At 36.0% G+C, this 17,891-nt stretch overlaps 1 protein-coding gene and 1 long non-coding RNA gene across 8 annotated transcripts in view; one reads left to right on the forward strand and one right to left on the reverse strand.

Moving 5' to 3' along the window:
• Window positions 1–17,891, forward strand: part of CEP162 (centrosomal protein 162) — a 41,094-nt gene that overhangs the window by 15,939 nt on the left and 7,264 nt on the right. For all 7 annotated transcript variants that reach the window (XM_015858936.2, XM_015858938.2, XM_015858937.2 and 4 more), the window contains 18 exons: window positions 930–997; window positions 1,667–1,694; window positions 2,052–2,174; window positions 2,872–3,063; window positions 3,219–3,300; window positions 4,179–4,443; window positions 5,544–5,811; window positions 7,536–7,678; window positions 8,467–8,694; window positions 9,386–9,523; window positions 10,279–10,391; window positions 11,287–11,392; window positions 12,419–12,545; window positions 13,157–13,320; window positions 13,845–13,952; window positions 15,045–15,269; window positions 16,624–17,294; window positions 17,460–17,601. In XM_015858936.2, the coding sequence (XP_015714422.1) occupies window positions 930–997; window positions 1,667–1,694; window positions 2,052–2,174; window positions 2,872–3,063; window positions 3,219–3,300; window positions 4,179–4,443; window positions 5,544–5,811; window positions 7,536–7,678; window positions 8,467–8,694; window positions 9,386–9,523; window positions 10,279–10,391; window positions 11,287–11,392; window positions 12,419–12,545; window positions 13,157–13,320; window positions 13,845–13,952; window positions 15,045–15,269; window positions 16,624–17,294; window positions 17,460–17,601 (3,191 nt within the window). The remainder of the gene's footprint in view (window positions 1–929; window positions 998–1,666; window positions 1,695–2,051; window positions 2,175–2,871; window positions 3,064–3,218; window positions 3,301–4,178; window positions 4,444–5,543; window positions 5,812–7,535; window positions 7,679–8,466; window positions 8,695–9,385; window positions 9,524–10,278; window positions 10,392–11,286; window positions 11,393–12,418; window positions 12,546–13,156; window positions 13,321–13,844; window positions 13,953–15,044; window positions 15,270–16,623; window positions 17,295–17,459; window positions 17,602–17,891) is intronic.
• On the reverse strand, window positions 5–2,485 carry LOC107311973. Its single transcript, XR_001554325.2, has 3 exons — window positions 2,381–2,485; window positions 800–971; window positions 5–422 (listed from the first exon to the last, which is right to left on the reverse strand). It is a non-coding gene; the product is annotated as an uncharacterized LOC107311973 (long non-coding RNA).

Here is a 17,891-nt window from a genome sequence, read left to right on the forward strand (position 1 = left end):
AATGGTTTCTAAGCTGTTCACTTGAAAAATCTTGCTTTTTTAAAATTATTATTATCTTTTTTACTGTCTATGCTATTAATTATGAGAGGTTCATTAAACAGTAGCAGTAACGCAATCTGTGGATTAATACTGCAATTCAAATGCAAAGTCTTCTAGAAGGGCATCAGAGGAAAGCAACTCTTCATATTATAGCAGGATATAATTTAAAAGTCTGGAAAAGGGAAATGATGCCACAGGCTTTTAGATTGTTTTTTTCTCTGTGTTGACTTGTCCTACTAAGCAGAAAATAGCTTAGCACTTGCTAGGTTTTAGGTTCAGAGCATAGGCCAGCATCCTCAGTGAACCTTCTTCAGTGTGATGTGTAAGCCAGCTGACTTCTGTTTCCTTATCTCCCTGTTGCTGTGGATAAAGCGTAGGTTGATCTGAAAGTTAATGTAATTTTCATATTAATTATCTGAATTTATCTAGTTTTTGCATCAGCTATACACAGTGTGTCTGTGCAGCTGGTGTGCAGATAAGTGAATCTAGGGGTTTACTTTTGACTTTTTTAGAAATGTTTTTTTTATTTTTGAAATGAATTTTAATATATTATGAACAATACCATAAAGAGAAATAGATAAAAGAATAAATCTGTCCATCAAAGGCTTACAAAAACACCTGGCCCAGTTTTGAAATAGTTCTTAATGTTTGAGGTACTCCAGTGTTTTAGCTGTCATCTTCCATAAATGCTGTCATTCAGAGATGTTACGTGTGACTTTCTTGCAGTAGACTTTGTACTATGCACAGTATCAAAACTTACATTTCTCACAAAGAGTAATAGCAGCAGTAGATGTTCTTAGCCTGAAGATTGGGGAAAAGAAATAGCTTTCCCCGTACTCTTTTATCTTCCCTGGATATTTCATCTGATTGATGTTTATTTTACTCTTCAGAAAGCTACAGCGAAGATTTTGAAGAGGACACTGATGCTAATCCTGCCTTTAAAACTGAAGAAAGTCAGGTAAATCAAAATATATCAGGAGTTTAAGTGCTTAAGAAAAGCGTATCATAGCAAATGTTTATATTACATCCTGAATTGTAAAACTTCTGCAATATCAGTATCTTAAACTCATAATGTATGTACTGTCCAAAAGAATATAATGGTCATGGGGTCTATATTGTTTTATTAAGTATATATACTTTCAGTGTATACATATCACACTGTAAGCATTAATTTCCTCAGAGTTGCCTTATTACTGCTCCTTTGAATTAAGAACTGTGTTGAGAGTCCAGAAATAACGAGCTCTGGCTAAAGCCTCAGGATGACTATGAGTGAATGAATCTGTCTCCTGGAGCTGTTAGGGTGGTCTACACCAGCAGATGACACAGACCCCTCAGATCTGTATGGAGAAGCAGTTTGGACAGAGTAAAAAACCTACACTGATAAAAGTAAACCAGGAAAGTGTAAAAAATACTGTTTCATTTATGCAGAGTAGCATTTAGCTTCCAGTCACTTGTAAGAGGGTTTTTAGAGTAGAGGATGTTGAGAGAGGAGAGCTTTAGGAAAGCACACGTGCTTGAAGCACCAGGAGCTGCTTTAGTTCATAGATTTTGGATCAGCTTTTGAAGTTTGTCTGGATTGTTTTTCCTGCAATTCAAAAAGTACTATTATTTTGTTTATTTTTCATAGGAACCAAACAGTGGCATGCTGGCTAAAGGTAAAATACAATCTTTCATCAGTGAAAGAATACAAATGTACCTTCTTGATACTTTTCCATCTGAATTTATTACTTTGATACTTTAAGCATAATATTATGTTCTACTGGAAATCTGTTGGACTGAAATGATTAAAAATAAATCAATTAGCACTTCAAATTGATAATCTACGTAAGTTTTATTTTTCTAATTAGTACTTTTCATGCTTGTATTCAGAGTTACAGCATTAATGGCATTGTAGTTATCTATATGGCACTTTTTTTTTGCACACTTAAAGCATTAAGATAATGTTCCATAGCATAGATGGACTATAAATAGGAAAACTGTGTTTTCTTTAACCCTTATCTTCTTGGTTTTAGTTGTACTACTTGATTCACAAGATTCAACTACAGAATTTCAGAAAGCTGCTGAAACATCAGGTGTAGCCCTAAGTGAACACGATCTGCCTCAAGAAGTTGGTGGAACTGAAATGAATGAAGCAGGTAAAGGCTGCTTTTGAAAATAGAAAGCAAAAAATACCGTAACATCTTCGTTTGTCAGAGCATGACATTGCTATATTATCTACTAAAATAACACACATGAAAAGACTATCAATTTTAGGGGGTGTACAGTTACAATTGTACAGTTATAAAGTCAATGGATAAACAGAGGTTATGTAATAGAAAGAGGATAAATGATAAATGCTCACCAATGTTGAGGCTCGCTGTAAACTCCACAAAATAGCAATCTCCAGAAAGAGATCCTGCCTTAGTGGTGGTCAGCCCTTAAATGAGATCTAGGAGAGGTGGAGCCAAGCTCCACCCCTTCTGGGAGCACAGCTGAATTACCTTCACCTGTGCTCCCACAGCTGACTTGTTGCTTGCCTCAGGTGGTTAATCAGAGGTCAGGCTGTGATCAACAGTTTCCCATACAGGGGGAAAAAATATAGGGGCTGGGGCAGGAAAGGCATTCAAACTGCAGATAAGGCTATTTGGTATTAATAGTCAATAATATCAAGTACTAATCAACTTGATGATTTATTTTCATAGTAGAAATGAGATTTTTTTTTTCTTTTCCCAAAATGGAAAGCACAATTCTCACTTAATAATAGTCCAAGCCAATCACTGAAACAGATTGTAGTGTGTTATTTTCCAAGCAGAAAATCGTATAGTACCTGTTATGAGACTGCATTTTCTACAGGCACTTTGTGTGGACAAACTACCAGTGACACCGAAGCCTTACACCATGCGTATCATCACATTGATCAGTCTTTGGGAGACACCAATGAGCAAAAAATACACAGTTCTTCAATGGCCATCTCACAATGCTTAGTGCAAGTTACTTCACAAAATCACAATCTCTATTCAAAAAACACATCAACTACTGAATCAGGTAAATACCTCAAAAGCATATTTTTTGCAAGAATGTAATATAAGTGAGCTATTAGTATCTTTAATACTTAAATTTATGAAACATTTTTAAATGTGCTTTTTACAAATGCATTTTCTAAACTTTTAAAAACGATTTTGTTGTTTTGCACTAATTAGATTTACCTACTGTGGAAGAATTTATGAGACCTATTAAAGGAGATTGCTATAATGCCAGAGGTTTTGATTTGGAACCTGAAAGGTATTTATTTCAGACTTTTATTAACTTAAGCTCATTCACTGTTAGTGGAAAAACAGCTTACAAAACTTGCCTGTTTTTGTTTTTTTTCCCCCCCAAGTTAAAGACTGAAATTTCATTATGCTTTGCACTGGTTTTATGGTGTTTTACAGTGAGCTATAAAATGAATATACAGTTAATTGCTTATGGAGATGTCCAGACTTCATTTAGACAATAAGAAGCAATGTCTACCAAGTCATTTTCGATGAGTCTTTCTCAGTCTTGACAACTGAGACAAATGAAGTCTCTGCTTTTAAGGACCTCTACTCATCAGCCTTTCCTATCCTAATTCTCCAACTTCTACAGTCTGGGAAAAGATCACATCATTTTGTTTTGCTTATTCTTGTAATTCCTACTAACCTGTGCTCCATAATTCCTTTTGCTTTATACCAACTTGTGTGTAGCAAATAATATAGAGGTATCAAAAACAGGTTTTGCTTAGCAGATTGATTCTGGGAACTCAACATGCCAGTGTACTCTGCAGGAATTACCATTCATTGTATTATTGGCACTGACTGCACACCTGCAGGTGTTTATCTTATAGTCCAGTTTGGTGCCTCTGCAAAAAAACAGTTACTGCTGGGAAATAACTCTTGTTCTACAAGAGACAATCTTTCTCACAGTGTGAATCTTCAGCCTTGTCCTTTTTTGGTTTTATAAAAAAAAAAACAACGTATGGCTGTTCATTACAAACGCCTAGTGATTCTTTCATATTTGAGCAGTCTTTATAGATGCTACCTAAAGGGAAAATGGACTGTTTTTTCCAGAGTGGCAGAAAGGCAAAGGGCAAAAATCTTATATATCTTATATACACAGACAACCTTATTTCCTTTCTCTTGTAGTCCTGTGAAGGTGATAGGCAGCACAGTAAATGAACACGTCAATCACTTGCCCTATAAAGAGCACAAAAATGAATCAGTTTGGGAGACAAACTTACTTGAAAAATTTAACAGAGAAGACAGCATCTTTCTACAGACAGCTGCAAATGAAGATAGCTTTCCGAGGATGCCTGGGAAAGAAATTCAGACCAGTGAAGTACAACCTGATGTGCTAAGTAAAGAGATAATACAAGACTGTCTGCTTTCACAAGGCAGCAAAACTAAACAGGTAACAAAAAATCTGTTTGATACAGTTTATGTGAAAATACATTCAAAATGTATAAGACTTTAGGTGGCCTGTTATTTGGTAATGCTCTGATATTCCGGAAGTGAGAGTGTTGTTTTTCTTGAAATTTTCATGTTGCTATTTTTAGAGGTATCCACATACACTGGACTTTGGGTTCATAACAACATGAGAAATCCCAGCCTTAAACCTGCAGGGCTGCTTCAGTTACATCCCCAGCTCAAGATAGTTATGAATATGAGCATGTTTTCCTACTGAAGGGAACACACACAAGGTTCAGATCTGAGACCATACCTACAGAACAGGTGCTTAGGAATACAGCTCAATAAGAGCATGGATTAGACTGATTAAATGTAGGCTGTTAGTCAGGCTAACATGCTAGCCAGCAAGATGGCTGGCTTCTCTAATCTTGTTTTCTGTCTTTTTTTTTTTTTTTTTTACACTTATTTCTACCTAATCCATATTAATTCTCACCTTTACCTAATTTGCAGTACAAGATTTTCACAGTCTCCAAATTCTCTTCTCCCTGCATCCCCTAAATTAAGCCCACATTTCTTTAGGCAATCACCCCTTCAGCCTGCAAGGTGTTGTGGAAGGGCTTTGGTTGGTTGATTCATCCTGGTGATTTCTTTTTTTTTTTTTAAACCAACACCAACAGGCTAAACTCTCACTTGCTGGTTTAGAAGTCATATAACTAGTTTTCAGTGATGAAGTTTCAGAGTGTTCTTCTGCCTGCTGCTGTTCCTCTCTTCATTGCTGAGTTTATGTTCACCGTGATTTAGCTTTCAGTCAGATAACCTGAAAAATTACCCATTTTGGTAATAAAAATCCAACTTCATAGAAAAATCCAACAGAGCCAGTGCAAAAATACTTGTAGGAAAGCATAACTTATTCATAATTTCAAGTTATTTATTTGGCTAAAAATAGTTACTTCCCATGGTTGTTTTATTTTTATCCGCACCTACTTAGTAGTCTTACAACTGTATGATTCTGGAAACTGATTATGTGCTTTTCTAACAGGGAAAGCTAACTTCAGATCACACTAGGCCCTAAAACCTGCTCTAAACAGATCTGCTCTATTATAGGTTCTGCAGTCTTGTTGCTTGAAGAATGAAAAATCAGAATCAACAACAACTAAACAAATGTTGTACAAGAATATCAGAAGTACAACACCTTTACATAAAAAGAAGTCTTCATACAGTCCTCATGGGGTGGTTAGAAGTTCTGGATATGGGAAATCCACTTCATACTCAAAACAGTCCATTCCAGCTACCGAAAGGAAAATACCAAAAGAAACTTTGAAAAAAAGCATTATGAAATGTAGAAGTCCTGCAGATAAAGCAAGATCTAAAGGTAACTCTGTCTTATGAGGTCTGAATTTTACTTGTAAGAGCCAGATAGCTTTGCTGCTCGTGCTTCCCATTTAAAAATATATATTCCCATTTTGAAGTGGTTTAGAAGAAATCGAGAACTAAATGTGAGTACTTCTTAATTTTTTCTCCATATAAACTACCACTACATTTAAGGCTTACCTATTGCTCACCAATATGACCAAAAACAATAGTAGATAATGCTGTTCAAAACTAAGTACCTATATATTTAATGTTTTATTACAGTAAATGCAGAGATTTGCTGACACACTTATGCACGTGAGGGTGGATTAATTACTATTCTCGGCTTCTTTCACTTATTTTTTGTTTTCCATTAATACAAAGAAAGCATTTCTTAAAAACAAGGTCCTCTTTTCTGTTCACGTCTCTTGTTGTAGCATTAAGGAATGGTAGTCCTGTGAAAGTCAAATTGCAAACTGACCATCTTTCACCAAGTCTTATTTCCAGTCTGTGAGGCATGGGAAAACAGTTTCTGGATGCCCAGGTTTTAGGACGCTTGCATCTTGCTATGCTTTTGTAAACCCTTCAAGTAGTGTTAGGAAAACCAGCGTAGGATTATGTTGCCAATCTCAGGGAGATATTTCAATGGCAGCTATCAGACCAAGGGACCCTTGTTCCTTAGAGCATTGCAGTGGAACTGGAGATGAGAAAGGTGTGCAGGGAGATAGTGGTGATGGAATAGAAAGATGAGTCCTGAGTAAATAAGGACACTAAGCCTCACTCAGGCATGCTTTTCTCTCTGTAGAAGAGAGCTGTTATCTGTAGCCATTATCCAAAGCAATTTTGAGTTCATTCATAAGTTAGTCTCAACAGGAGGCCCCAGAGGCTAGGAAGAAAATGGCTTTAAAGCATAATGTTCCCTAACTATCAGTGCCAAGGAAGCACCTATACAAGAGGTGTAAGCCTTATAAGAATTATTTCATCTTGAAAATGCTCATTACTTGCTTGTTTTTATGTATGGCATCCTAACAGAGGAGCTTTTAGATTAAACTGTTATAGGCAAAAATGAAATGATAATTGCAGCTAATGTCTATTTTTCTTAAGACTAATGTTGTTTCATGAAGGATTTATTGTCCAGCTACTTATCTCAGTTGTTCTCTTGATTTTTACTTCATTTTATACTGTATTTTTGGTGGTAGCATTATTTGGTTGTTGGTTTGGTTTTTTTGCATGTCGTAACAATTGGGCAGATCAATATGATGGGAGGACTGGCACAATAGAAAGGTGCTATAAGGAAAGAAAAAAAGATTGCTTACCCATATCAGAAGATTCCAGGTTCACAGGAGAAAGCTCCACCAGGGAGGAATCTCCAGAAAGAGATCCTTCCCTAGTGGCAGTCAGCCTTTAAATGGGGTCTAAGAGAGGTGCAGCCAGGCTCCACCCATTTGAGTCACACAGCTGAACTGCCTTCACCTGTGCTCCTAGGGCTGACTGGGTGCTTTCCCCAGGTGTTCAGTCAGTGGTTCCGGCTGTGACTCTGAAGTTTCCGTATGTGCATGTAAAGAACTGATGACCACTTCATTTTCTTTGTTTAATTGCTCTGAAGTTTCTATGTTTAATTTGAAATACAAGTTGTAAAAAACTTGAATTGCATGCTTAGTGGGTGAATCACATAAATAGGTTTTTATCAAGGACTCTGAATTCTATACTTAATTTTGTTATATTTTGCTTTCTGCCTAAATGAAGAAGCCTTATTTACTACAAGGACGATAAGATCTGCAGCAAATGAAAAGACTTCTAAGGAGGAAATTAGCAGAGCTATGTCTGACCAATCGGTTGTTCATAATCTTGGACATCAAGTTGTGGATTCTTTCAGACAGCATCATAGTGTAAGTAGTAACTAATGATGTTCCCAATTATAGTATATGCAATTTGGTTTACATACCTGTTCTATCAAAACTTTTAGTAATATTAGCAGGATTGACAAATGCTGAAATATTTTTATAATAGTATAAATATTATAATATTTATAAGGCTTCTTCAGTCAAATACTTGTTTTTGTTCTTAGAATTTGTAAGAATAAGACTGGGTTTTAGTTGTTTGGATAGTTCTGCTGCCTTAGTAGTTCTATGTAAAATTAATGCTTATTGATTTCTAAAACAAAATTTTACTGTACAAATTGACATACTTCTAAGTAAAATTTTTATTAAAAATTGCTTGGTTAAGAAGCTGAAATGGAACTTCTGTTTGTTTTTCTACCTGTGCTGCACTGATGATTTAATAGAATATTTTCACTTGTCCAGGATGTCTGAATTTGCAGTGCATGATGGATTTTCCTTCTTCCTTAATAATTGTATAAAAATGTATTACTGAATGTTCAAGTTGTTACTGCTTTTTGAGAAAATGTTTAATAGAATAACTCCAGTGGTTGTGCAGTAGCCCTCATATGAGTGGTGTTTGCTTCTAGTTTCTTATATTTTCCCTGCTAATATTTAGGAAATTGGAAAGTAATTCATTAAAGGAAAACTCTGTAGAGTGTTTTGATACTAGAACGATGGGATTTTTCTTTTCAGGTGTCTTATATAGTTTCAAAGAGCCAGATAAGCCAGTTAAGTAAAACTGATGAATTTTCTGTTGTCAACTTGGTGTAATGGTTCTCTGAATTTCTCTTTGTTAGGATTTACCAGTTTCTCCTGTCAAAAGTTGTGAAAGGGAACTGCGTTTGCTAAGACGAGCACAAGTTGCTGAGGAGGACCTGAGCAGAGCACGTGATGTGATTCAACAGCTAACCAGCACAGTTTCAGAAAAGGAGAAAGAAATGGAGACAAAGATAGTAGAATTGAAAACACGCTATGAAAAAGAGCTTTCTCAGCTGGGTCAAGAAAACTATGTTCTTCAGAGCAAGGTATTTATCCTTTTGTGTCCCAAGTATAGAAAATGAGAAAGATTGCTTCTGAAACTTAAATGCATCTTACTTCAGATGAGTTGTTAATAAGGAGAAAACCCACATGTAGTAACTAATAGTGTATTTACATTTGTGTTTACAAATATTTACTCACTACTACATTTACTATGATTAGGATGTAATGTTTTTACATTATCCTGAGTTCATTTTTATTTATTTTTTTTTTAATTATAGGAGTCCTTCAGCAGGTTTTCCTTTGTTTATATGTTTGCATTTAAATGTTTAACTTGCTCTTACAGCTGTTTAAAAAAATAAATGAATAAGAGTAATGGATACTACATGTTGAAAACTGGAAAAGTACTTCATGCTGAGATACTGTTTGTAATTTCATGCACTTTTCAATGTCGTTTTTTATCTGTATGGCATATTTAAAGGCCTATTTCACTATACCTTCCTGTTAAGATAAATAAGATTAAAAAAGCGAGGATATGGTTTTGTAAAACTTTACCAGGCTTTTAAAACTTTTCTTCTGTTTCATAATGCTTCTGTAAACTCCAATAGTAAGATTGGCTCATTGGTTTGTGTTTGCTTCTTAGCACGTACTGACCTATTTATGATATAAAGCATAATCTTGTAGGCAATTCCATACTGCTAGGAAGTGTGTGTCATATTGTCTGTTTCTTTCTGAAAGTTGAGAAGCATGGAAGAGCTGTCTAAGGAGAAGAGATGGATCCATCAGACAGGAACAGTTTCTGTCCCTGAAGAAAAACTGGCACAAATACAAAAAGAAATGGAAGATCAAGAAGTCATTATTCAAGGTTATCAACAGGTATACCATACAGTATATATACCATGCTGTTTTCTCAGCAAATCTCAGAAAGAAAACTGTCAAGCAGTTACTTCCATTCTATTGAAAACAGTTGTCTTGATATCTAAAACACAAGTGAAATTTAGGTGTGATGGGTACAGATATGTTGTACATTTTTGAAGTGTTTGCATACATCTAGTTTGAGCTCAACTGTTTGCCCAAAATTTAGCAGACAACATGTGGTTTTAAGCAGTATTGGAAGTCCAGCGGGTTCTGTTTTAAGATGTGTTTTTTTGTCACAGATTTGGAGCAGCTGATTGCAAAGAAATCTTGTTAGCATGCCTGATTTATAAACTTATTCAAGTGCAGAAATGGATAATGAAAAATTAATGATCATTTTGAATGCTTGCAACTGTAAAATAAAATATGTGAGATTAACCGTTTTCCAGGTGCTGTTTAGCATTTCTTAGTAAGGTTTGTATGCAATGTGTTGGTGGTGCGGCTGTAGGCATCACAAAACAAGTGGCTGACTGTGCTTCCAGGACAGACATGGGCGGGTTGAACTTTGATCTATCAGCACTCATCCACTGTATACTTTGGCAATACAGTTGGGATAGCTTTACCTTAGTGTAAAGATATCCATTTTGGAAATTTTCATAATAAAATGTTTAGTGTTTCAGAAGACAGACTGTGCAAGTCATAGATTGAACTGGGTAAAACAGTGATTTATGACATTTCTTTGTCTATGAATGTTAACTTTGTCTATCTCATCTTAGGAAAATGAGAGGTTATACAAACAAATGAAAGATCTGCAAATCCAAAACAAAAAAAATGAGGAACAAATGTATAAGGAGAATCAGTGTTTAATGTCTGAACTAATAGCCCTAAGGTAGGCTTAATTAAACATCTGATATAAAGTGTCTGATTTTTCAGCTACTTTTATTATTTTTTTTAATGAAGAATTAGCAAAGAATCTTTTGGATGCATGTTTTCTGGTGGTTCCTGGTTTTGTGGTTTTAGTTTCTCTTTTGACAGTAGATTGATGTTGATTATGGACACTTAATTCTTTGTCTTCTTGCTGATCTGGAAGAGCTATGAGAATGTGAGAGCCTTCCACATGGGAAGTATTTCAACATTAGAATTCAGATACTGTTGCTCATATCAGAACGTTCCACACTTGTATTACTCTTGCTCTGGTATTTTGTCTGCTCAAATGTCAAAATGTTTCGTTGCTATTCAAACACTGATCAGGAATCACAGGAGATCTTGTTAGTGGAGGAACCATTTGTCAATGGTTTACGGGCCGGTTTGGCCCAGTCCCGTGACTCCCAGTGTGCTACATGATGTTATGATGTGGAATACCAATAACCAAAAATCATAAAACCATGACACCCTTAGATTTGCTGCACTGTAGATCCTGTTAGATTTGTGTCCAGTGTTAATGAGAGGAAAAAGTAAGCAACTCGGATCTATTTGCCAAGGAGAGGTGAAATTCATTGGTGCAGAGAAGCTTTTCTTTCCTTCTCTCATGTAGTTCCAACAAAAATGTGCCAGGTAACCAGGTTCCATCTTACAGCTGATTTTGTTTTCCATGTTTTTGTTTTTTTTTCCCTGCTTTGTATAGAGATGTCATGTGGTTGCTTCTTTCTTTGGTTTGAACCTCCACAAATTAACTTTATAGTATCATCTTGAACATATTGTGCTTGCTTTTTAATATGCTATTGTTACCCCCTTGTGTGACGCGAGTCACCATGTTGCATAATATTTTTCTCCTTTTTTTTTAGAGAAAAGGTAGAAAGGATTAATATCCAGTCACAAATTGTGCGAGAATCTGAACCAGCCAGAAATCAAAGTTTCACAGAATTGATTTCAGAGCTTCGAGCAGCACGGGTAGGTGTGTGTGTGCCAAAACTCTATTGCAAACATTCAGATTTATATATATATATACACACATATAACCTCCAAATTGTAGATATAAATGAAAATAATTAGTTGGGTTTTGGGTTTGTTTTTTTTTTGGTGGTGGCGGGTATGTTTGTTTGTTTGTTTCTTTGTTTTGTTTTTTTAACTGCTTAAATAGAGAGCTTCAGGACCAGCAGCATTGTTTCTGGTTTGATACAGTTGACTTTGAGCTCTTAAGACTCCAGGGGCTGCCCTAGTTTTAACATACTTGCTGCTGCTGCACTTCCCTATCCTTAGGTCTAGCCTGGATTACTTTAACACCATTGCCTTTGCTTGTAACACAGAAACACAAGCAGTGCAGATGACCTTCTCCAACTCAGCAGGTCAGGAGAGGGTTTGGTAGTAGTAACACACATGTGGATCCCACTAAGAGCTAGCCCTGGGCACTTTGTATAGACCCAAGAATGGTTGTGCCCAGAATCTGATGCACACACTCCTTCACCGCAGTTGCTGCTCTGAATAACTAAAGGCCTCAATCTCCACAGAGTGGCTTTTCTGGGAACCTTTTGTCCTACTCACCAGCTACTCAGTCTTGAAGTTTGCTAGTGATCACACATACTCAAACTGAACAGTGGGCACACACACAGAAAACATCAAGAAAGAGCATGTAGTAAGATAAGCTGTTGACGGTATACGTCAACTATACATCCATCCATTTAAGCTGCAAAATAAGTAAAGCCATCTACTTTATTGAGCCTCCAAAAAGTCAGTCTGTACAGTTTTCTGCTTCTGCAACAGTTATTAAAAACAAAACTTATTAAAGGTATATGTTTATTTTGTAGTGTTTAACGTAAGTTCTGCTGTATCAAGGCTTCAGAATAATGTCATACATAACTAGTATGTGGTTCAGTACAAACATAATTTAATCATTCTGTGGTGAAAAAACACCATCAGCATTTTTCGTATGTGTGCATGTGTGTTTTTTCTTATATTATTGTTTCCTCTAAAACTCAGAAGGAAGAAACTAAATTACGAGAAGAGATAAGACGGCTTAAACAAGATAAACAAGCTCTTGAATTAGACCTGGGGCAAGCAAAGAAAGAAAGAGATCTAGCAAAAGTCCAGATTACATCCACATCAAGTAAACCACCTTTATTTTCTTGAATACTTGTGCCTGTTCTTTCCTTCACTGAAAAAATATGTAACTAAGACTTGCTGCTTCATATAGTATAACTTAGTGAAATGTAACTACTGTATCTATTTGCTCTATTTTTACCCCTAATTTATGCCTTGTGAAGTTTTCCATTTCTAAACTTTTTCTACATTGCCAACAAGAGGTCCAGAAATTGGCCCTTTTTCACTGTCCATATCAAGCATCACACTTGTTACGAGCTGTAAGAGCTGCTTGATGGCTAAGTGGGAGGATTGTGGTCAGTGCATATCAAAGTATATATTCCATATTCTATCATCCCTATTACTGAAAATTTGTTTACTACAACCTTATTCAAGAATAGATCTCACAGGGATTGTGTTTTAAATACTTCCTGAGGCAAACTGTGAACTATTGACTATTACTATATATGAGAATTATTATTCTCTGATATTGTTTTTTTTAGTACTGTGGCATTTAGAATCCTGACTTTGCTCTTGTATGAAATGTGCTGAAGCACAGTGTTCACTTTCTAACACATTCATATATCGAATTATGTATTATGTTTTCGACACGTAATTATAAGAGTTTTATTCTTGTAGGCGAGAAGTCTTATGAATTTAAAGTTATGGAAGAAACATACAAACAGGAAATTCTTCATTTAAAAAGGCGGCTTCATTGGTATGCAGAAAATCAGGATCTTCTGGATAAAGATGCAGCCCGTCTTAAAGAGGCAAGGGAAGAAATTGAAAAACTGAAGCAAGAGGTGATAATATTTAACTTAAAATATTGGCACTTAATGATTTTTAGTGACGAATACAGTGTCATTTTGGTCTCCATAATGCTCATGCCTTTTTTTAAGAAAAAACATAATCAAAACAAATGTGGATATCTCTTTATATTCAAAACAGATATAACTTTATATGCAGTCAGAATTGCAAGTGCAAAATGCTGAAACCCATTCTGCTTGCATTGGACTTACTGATGATTCTTCTGGAAACAAGAATAGTATAATTCATAGTTTGCTTTTGTAGAAATCGTAGAGTCATAGAATGGCCTGGGCTGAAAACGACCTTAAGGATCATCTAGTTTCAATTCCACCTGCTATGTGCAGGGTCACCAACCACTAGACCAGGCTGCCCAGAGCTATATCCAGCCTGGGGCTGGATATTACCAGTTATTAAGTTGTAGAATACTTCTGTTACTGTGTTAATTTGAAATGTTTACCTCTGTACTACTGTAAAACATCTCTAAAGGTGTGTATTTTGTTTTTTCTCGTAAATTGGATAGGTCGAGAAGCTCAGAGCTGAAGCTGGAGATCATCAGTGTGTGCAACAGAAGAAGCGTTTGAAGGACAGAGCAGCAGATGCTAAAAGAATTCAGGACCTTGAACGACAAGTATGTAATAATATAACTGTGATTTACTCAATTTCATTTCAGATAAGGTTACTTGTTCTTAATAGTACTTTAATAAGGATAAAGCACTGAATGAAGCCCTGTGACAAAGGAACTTTTGTATTATGTCATACTTAACATAAAACAGCTGTAATTGCTTATTTACAAAGGGATCTCCTGTTGCCGTGTTCTAAGAAGCTATTTACTTATATCCTTTCAAGATCCGTTAATATTAAAGCACTGTTCAGTTTCTAGGAAAGGAGCAAAAGGGCAAAAGCACATGCAAGCATCCTGTTTACCTTCTGGGATTCCCAGTGTCTCTGTTCAGTACGTTCTTGAGGTTCTGGCCAGTTTCAGCCACATTGTTTCAAGAGTAGGAGTTGAAATTCCTACAGTGCCATGATAAATGGCAGAGATCTTAAATCCCATGTTTCTACTGAGGAAAAAGTCAGGAGGAACTGTGCCTTCCTGAATTTTTGTAGGTAACAGCTGTGCTTGGAATGAGGCTGGGATGCAGAACAAATAGAGAGAGAGTCTCCGCAGCATTCTATTGCATAGAGTGCAGAAAGCATTTTTAGCTGTGGGTTAAAAAGAGGCGTTTATCAGTTTTGCACACAAGGTGTTAGTCTGCTTTGGAGTTTGCAGTGAAATAATGATGAGGGGAAAAAAAGACATTTAATCTTTTACTGGGAGAATAATTTCCTGTGATGAAATTTCTCTGAAGCAGCTGGAAAAGTAGAGTGGTATGTGGAAGTGTGAGTGTTAAATGCATAAGAAAACCAAATATTTTAACAGCATTAAAAGCTTTATACTGCTTAAATTCTTAATAAGTAAATAAAAGATGTTTAAATCTAAAGACCAGAGGAGTATTCTTTTTAAATATGTGATGTTGTATAAGAAGTCCATCAGTCAGTGATGATGAGACTTGTCTGTAAACAATAACATAAGCTGTAAAAACTCTCAGATAAATGCATCTTGACTTGTTATTCTTCACCAAGCTTAATGGATCGTATTGTTAATGCTCTGTCACTTATATCAGTTCACTTTTCATTTGAACTTTCTTCTTTTTGACTTCTGCCCATTTTCTTCTAATAGATCAAAGAAATGGAAGGCATTCTAAAAAGGCGTTACCCGAATTCTTTGCCTGCTTTGATTTATGCTGCTGCTGCTGCTGAGAAAACCAATGATCTTTCAGCTAAAACAAACACAACTGATTTTTTGGAAAGAAGAATAAAAAAGTTAGAAACGGAACTTGAGGGTAAAGATGATGAAGCTAAAACAAGTCTCCGTGCTATGGAACAACAGTTTCAAAAGATAAAGGTAAAAGCTGGAGGCTTGTTGAGTAGTCTATATTGCAATTAGTGCTTGTAAGGCAGCTGGTCTCTACCAAAAACCAGTGGTGAGAACAGAAATTAAAGAGTATGCTGAAGGAAAAAGCATTTGAAGAATTTATCATCAGAATTTCAGTGGTTTTGGCACGTAGGGTATAAAGAGCATTTAAAATAGTGCAAACAAATATTAGAACTGAGAGAAGTTCCTGGGCGTAGCTTTACTTGCTGTACACACTGTAGTGTGATTTCCTGCCCGCTGGGCATTTCTGCAGGGAACATTTGAGTATGCTAAACATTTTACCCATAAAACAGTGTGATACCAACTCTTTAAGAGTTATTTTAGGAAGCACTGAAATCTGGTATTTCAGTTTTCAAGGTGAACTGCATGGGTTCTTAATGAGCAGGAAAGTACTGCACTGATGATCAGTTGTTCCTCCTCTTCTTCATGTGAATCATAGGATAACAAGGGTTGGAAAAGACAGTGCACTGAGATCACCTAGACCAACCATTGACCCATTACCACTGTACCCACTAAACTATGTCCTTAAGGGCCACATCTACATGTTTTTTGAATTCTTCCATGTACAGTGATTCTACCACCTCCCCAGACAGTCTGTTCAAATGCCTCATCACTCTGAGAATAAATTTGTCCCAAGATCCAATATCCAACCTGAGTAACATGCTGTTTTCCTTAGAGGCTATCCAGTCTGAGTTAGATTTTTCTCAGCTTATTACAGAGGAAAACTCTGTGTCTCTGAATCAATACTGATATGATTTAAATAAATAAGTGAAAGTAGAAATCTGTCCTATTAGAATTGAAGATAATGTTAAAAGCATGAGGTGCAGTTGTGAGAAATAAGACTGTTTGCAAATACGGCAAATGTAATGGCAGTTTTAACAGAAATAGAGATTTCTTTTTCTACAAAAATAGAACGCTAATTTGCCTGAGTCAATATCGACTGAACAGAACAAAATTACCTAAAAATGAAATAGTTTCTTGCCAATTTAATTGTTTTTTTCCGTAGCAGCTGTATTTGTTGTGTGTAGAGGATGAGTTCATAGTAAATGTTTTGAGTAATACTGTTCTACAGCAGACTTAGGTTCGCTTTGCATATGTGTGCGTATTTTGTTGCCTTTGTTTTTTTGTTTTAAACTCGTTAAACTTCACTGATTTCTGTACTGGATGAGTACTGTTATTAGTAATACTTATTTGTATCCTTACAAAATCTTGTTTCAGACTTGCAGCAAAGGTAAGAACAATAAAAGAAGCTAGTAATGTATAATTAAGGAAACTGCTTTCCCCCCCACCCGTTTTCAATCCTCTTACCCCATTCGTTCTCCAGATGCAATATGAGCAAAGACTTGCCGAGCTTGAGCAACTTCTTGCTTACAAATGGAAGAGTGAATCACCAAAACTGAATGGTGATAAAGCCAATTGTATTGAACTTGAACTGCAGCTTCAGAATCTTAAGAAGACCCATCAGATTACTGTTGAAAACCTCCAGACAGAAATTGAAAACCTCAAGAGTCAAAATTCCCAATTAAAACTCAGAAGTAAAAAGGATAATAAAGACTTACAGTTAGCAGATTGGCAAATGAAACAAGGTAACACAAAAGAGAAACTGCTGAAACTAAATCAAGAACTGATCACCAAGAACAGAGAAATACAAGACCTTACAAAAACTGTAGAGAAACTTCAAAAAGAAAGGATGGCAATGTTGTCTGATAATAACTTGAGAAATAAGACTGATAATAAGGAAAACCGTCAAGAGAGCTTGAAAAACAATACCGTAGCAACAGAAAAAAGGAATTCCTGCAACAGCGAACCCTTGATAGGCATTTTTAACAATGACAAAATATACCAGCCACACAACTTTTCTGATTCTAATGTCTTGGAAGTTCTGCAAGAAAATGCACGGCTGAAGGAGGAGGTGGAAAAATTGTCTCTAGAAATGAACCAGCAGAGGGTGAAGTCTCAGGCAACACTGGCTTATTCTGAAAATAATATACGAAGGTAAATGCTCAACATGTTTATTTTAAAAAACTTCTTAGTTTAGCTGATGGCTGATAAGTCATTATGCATGTTTCTTCATATTTTATGTGTTCAAGTTAGAAAATTCACCTCATTTTTGAAGAAATATCTGTAGTTGCTCTATGCATCTAATTTTCTTCTGTCCAGGATACAGGAAGACACAGCAGAATATGTTGCAGCTCTGAAAGCTTCCCATCAAAGAGAAGTAGAGAAGATTCTTTCTCAGTACACAAAAGAGCATTCTGCTTCCAAAGTAGCTGAACTAAATGGCAGAATTTCAACCCAAGAGGTAAGGCACAGTATATTAATTGCACAAAGACATTTGTTAAAATTGTTTGTTTCTAGATTGCTGTAACTTTTATTTTCTTTTTAAGTAGGATGCATTTTTTCAAAAACAGACCTGTATCTCAGTACTCACAGAATCACCCAGTGTGGCTGATATCCGTATCATATGGCATATATCCATCTGGCTCAAGCAGGGACACTCAGAGCGGGTTGCTCAGGACTATGTCCAGATGACTTTTGAAGAGCTCCATGCAAGAGGCTCCACAGCCTCTGGGCAATCTGTGCCTGTTCTTA

This window comes from Coturnix japonica, chromosome 3, assembly GCF_001577835.2.
Source record: "Coturnix japonica isolate 7356 chromosome 3, Coturnix japonica 2.1, whole genome shotgun sequence".
Classification (NCBI taxonomy): Eukaryota; Metazoa; Chordata; class Aves; order Galliformes; family Phasianidae; genus Coturnix; species Coturnix japonica.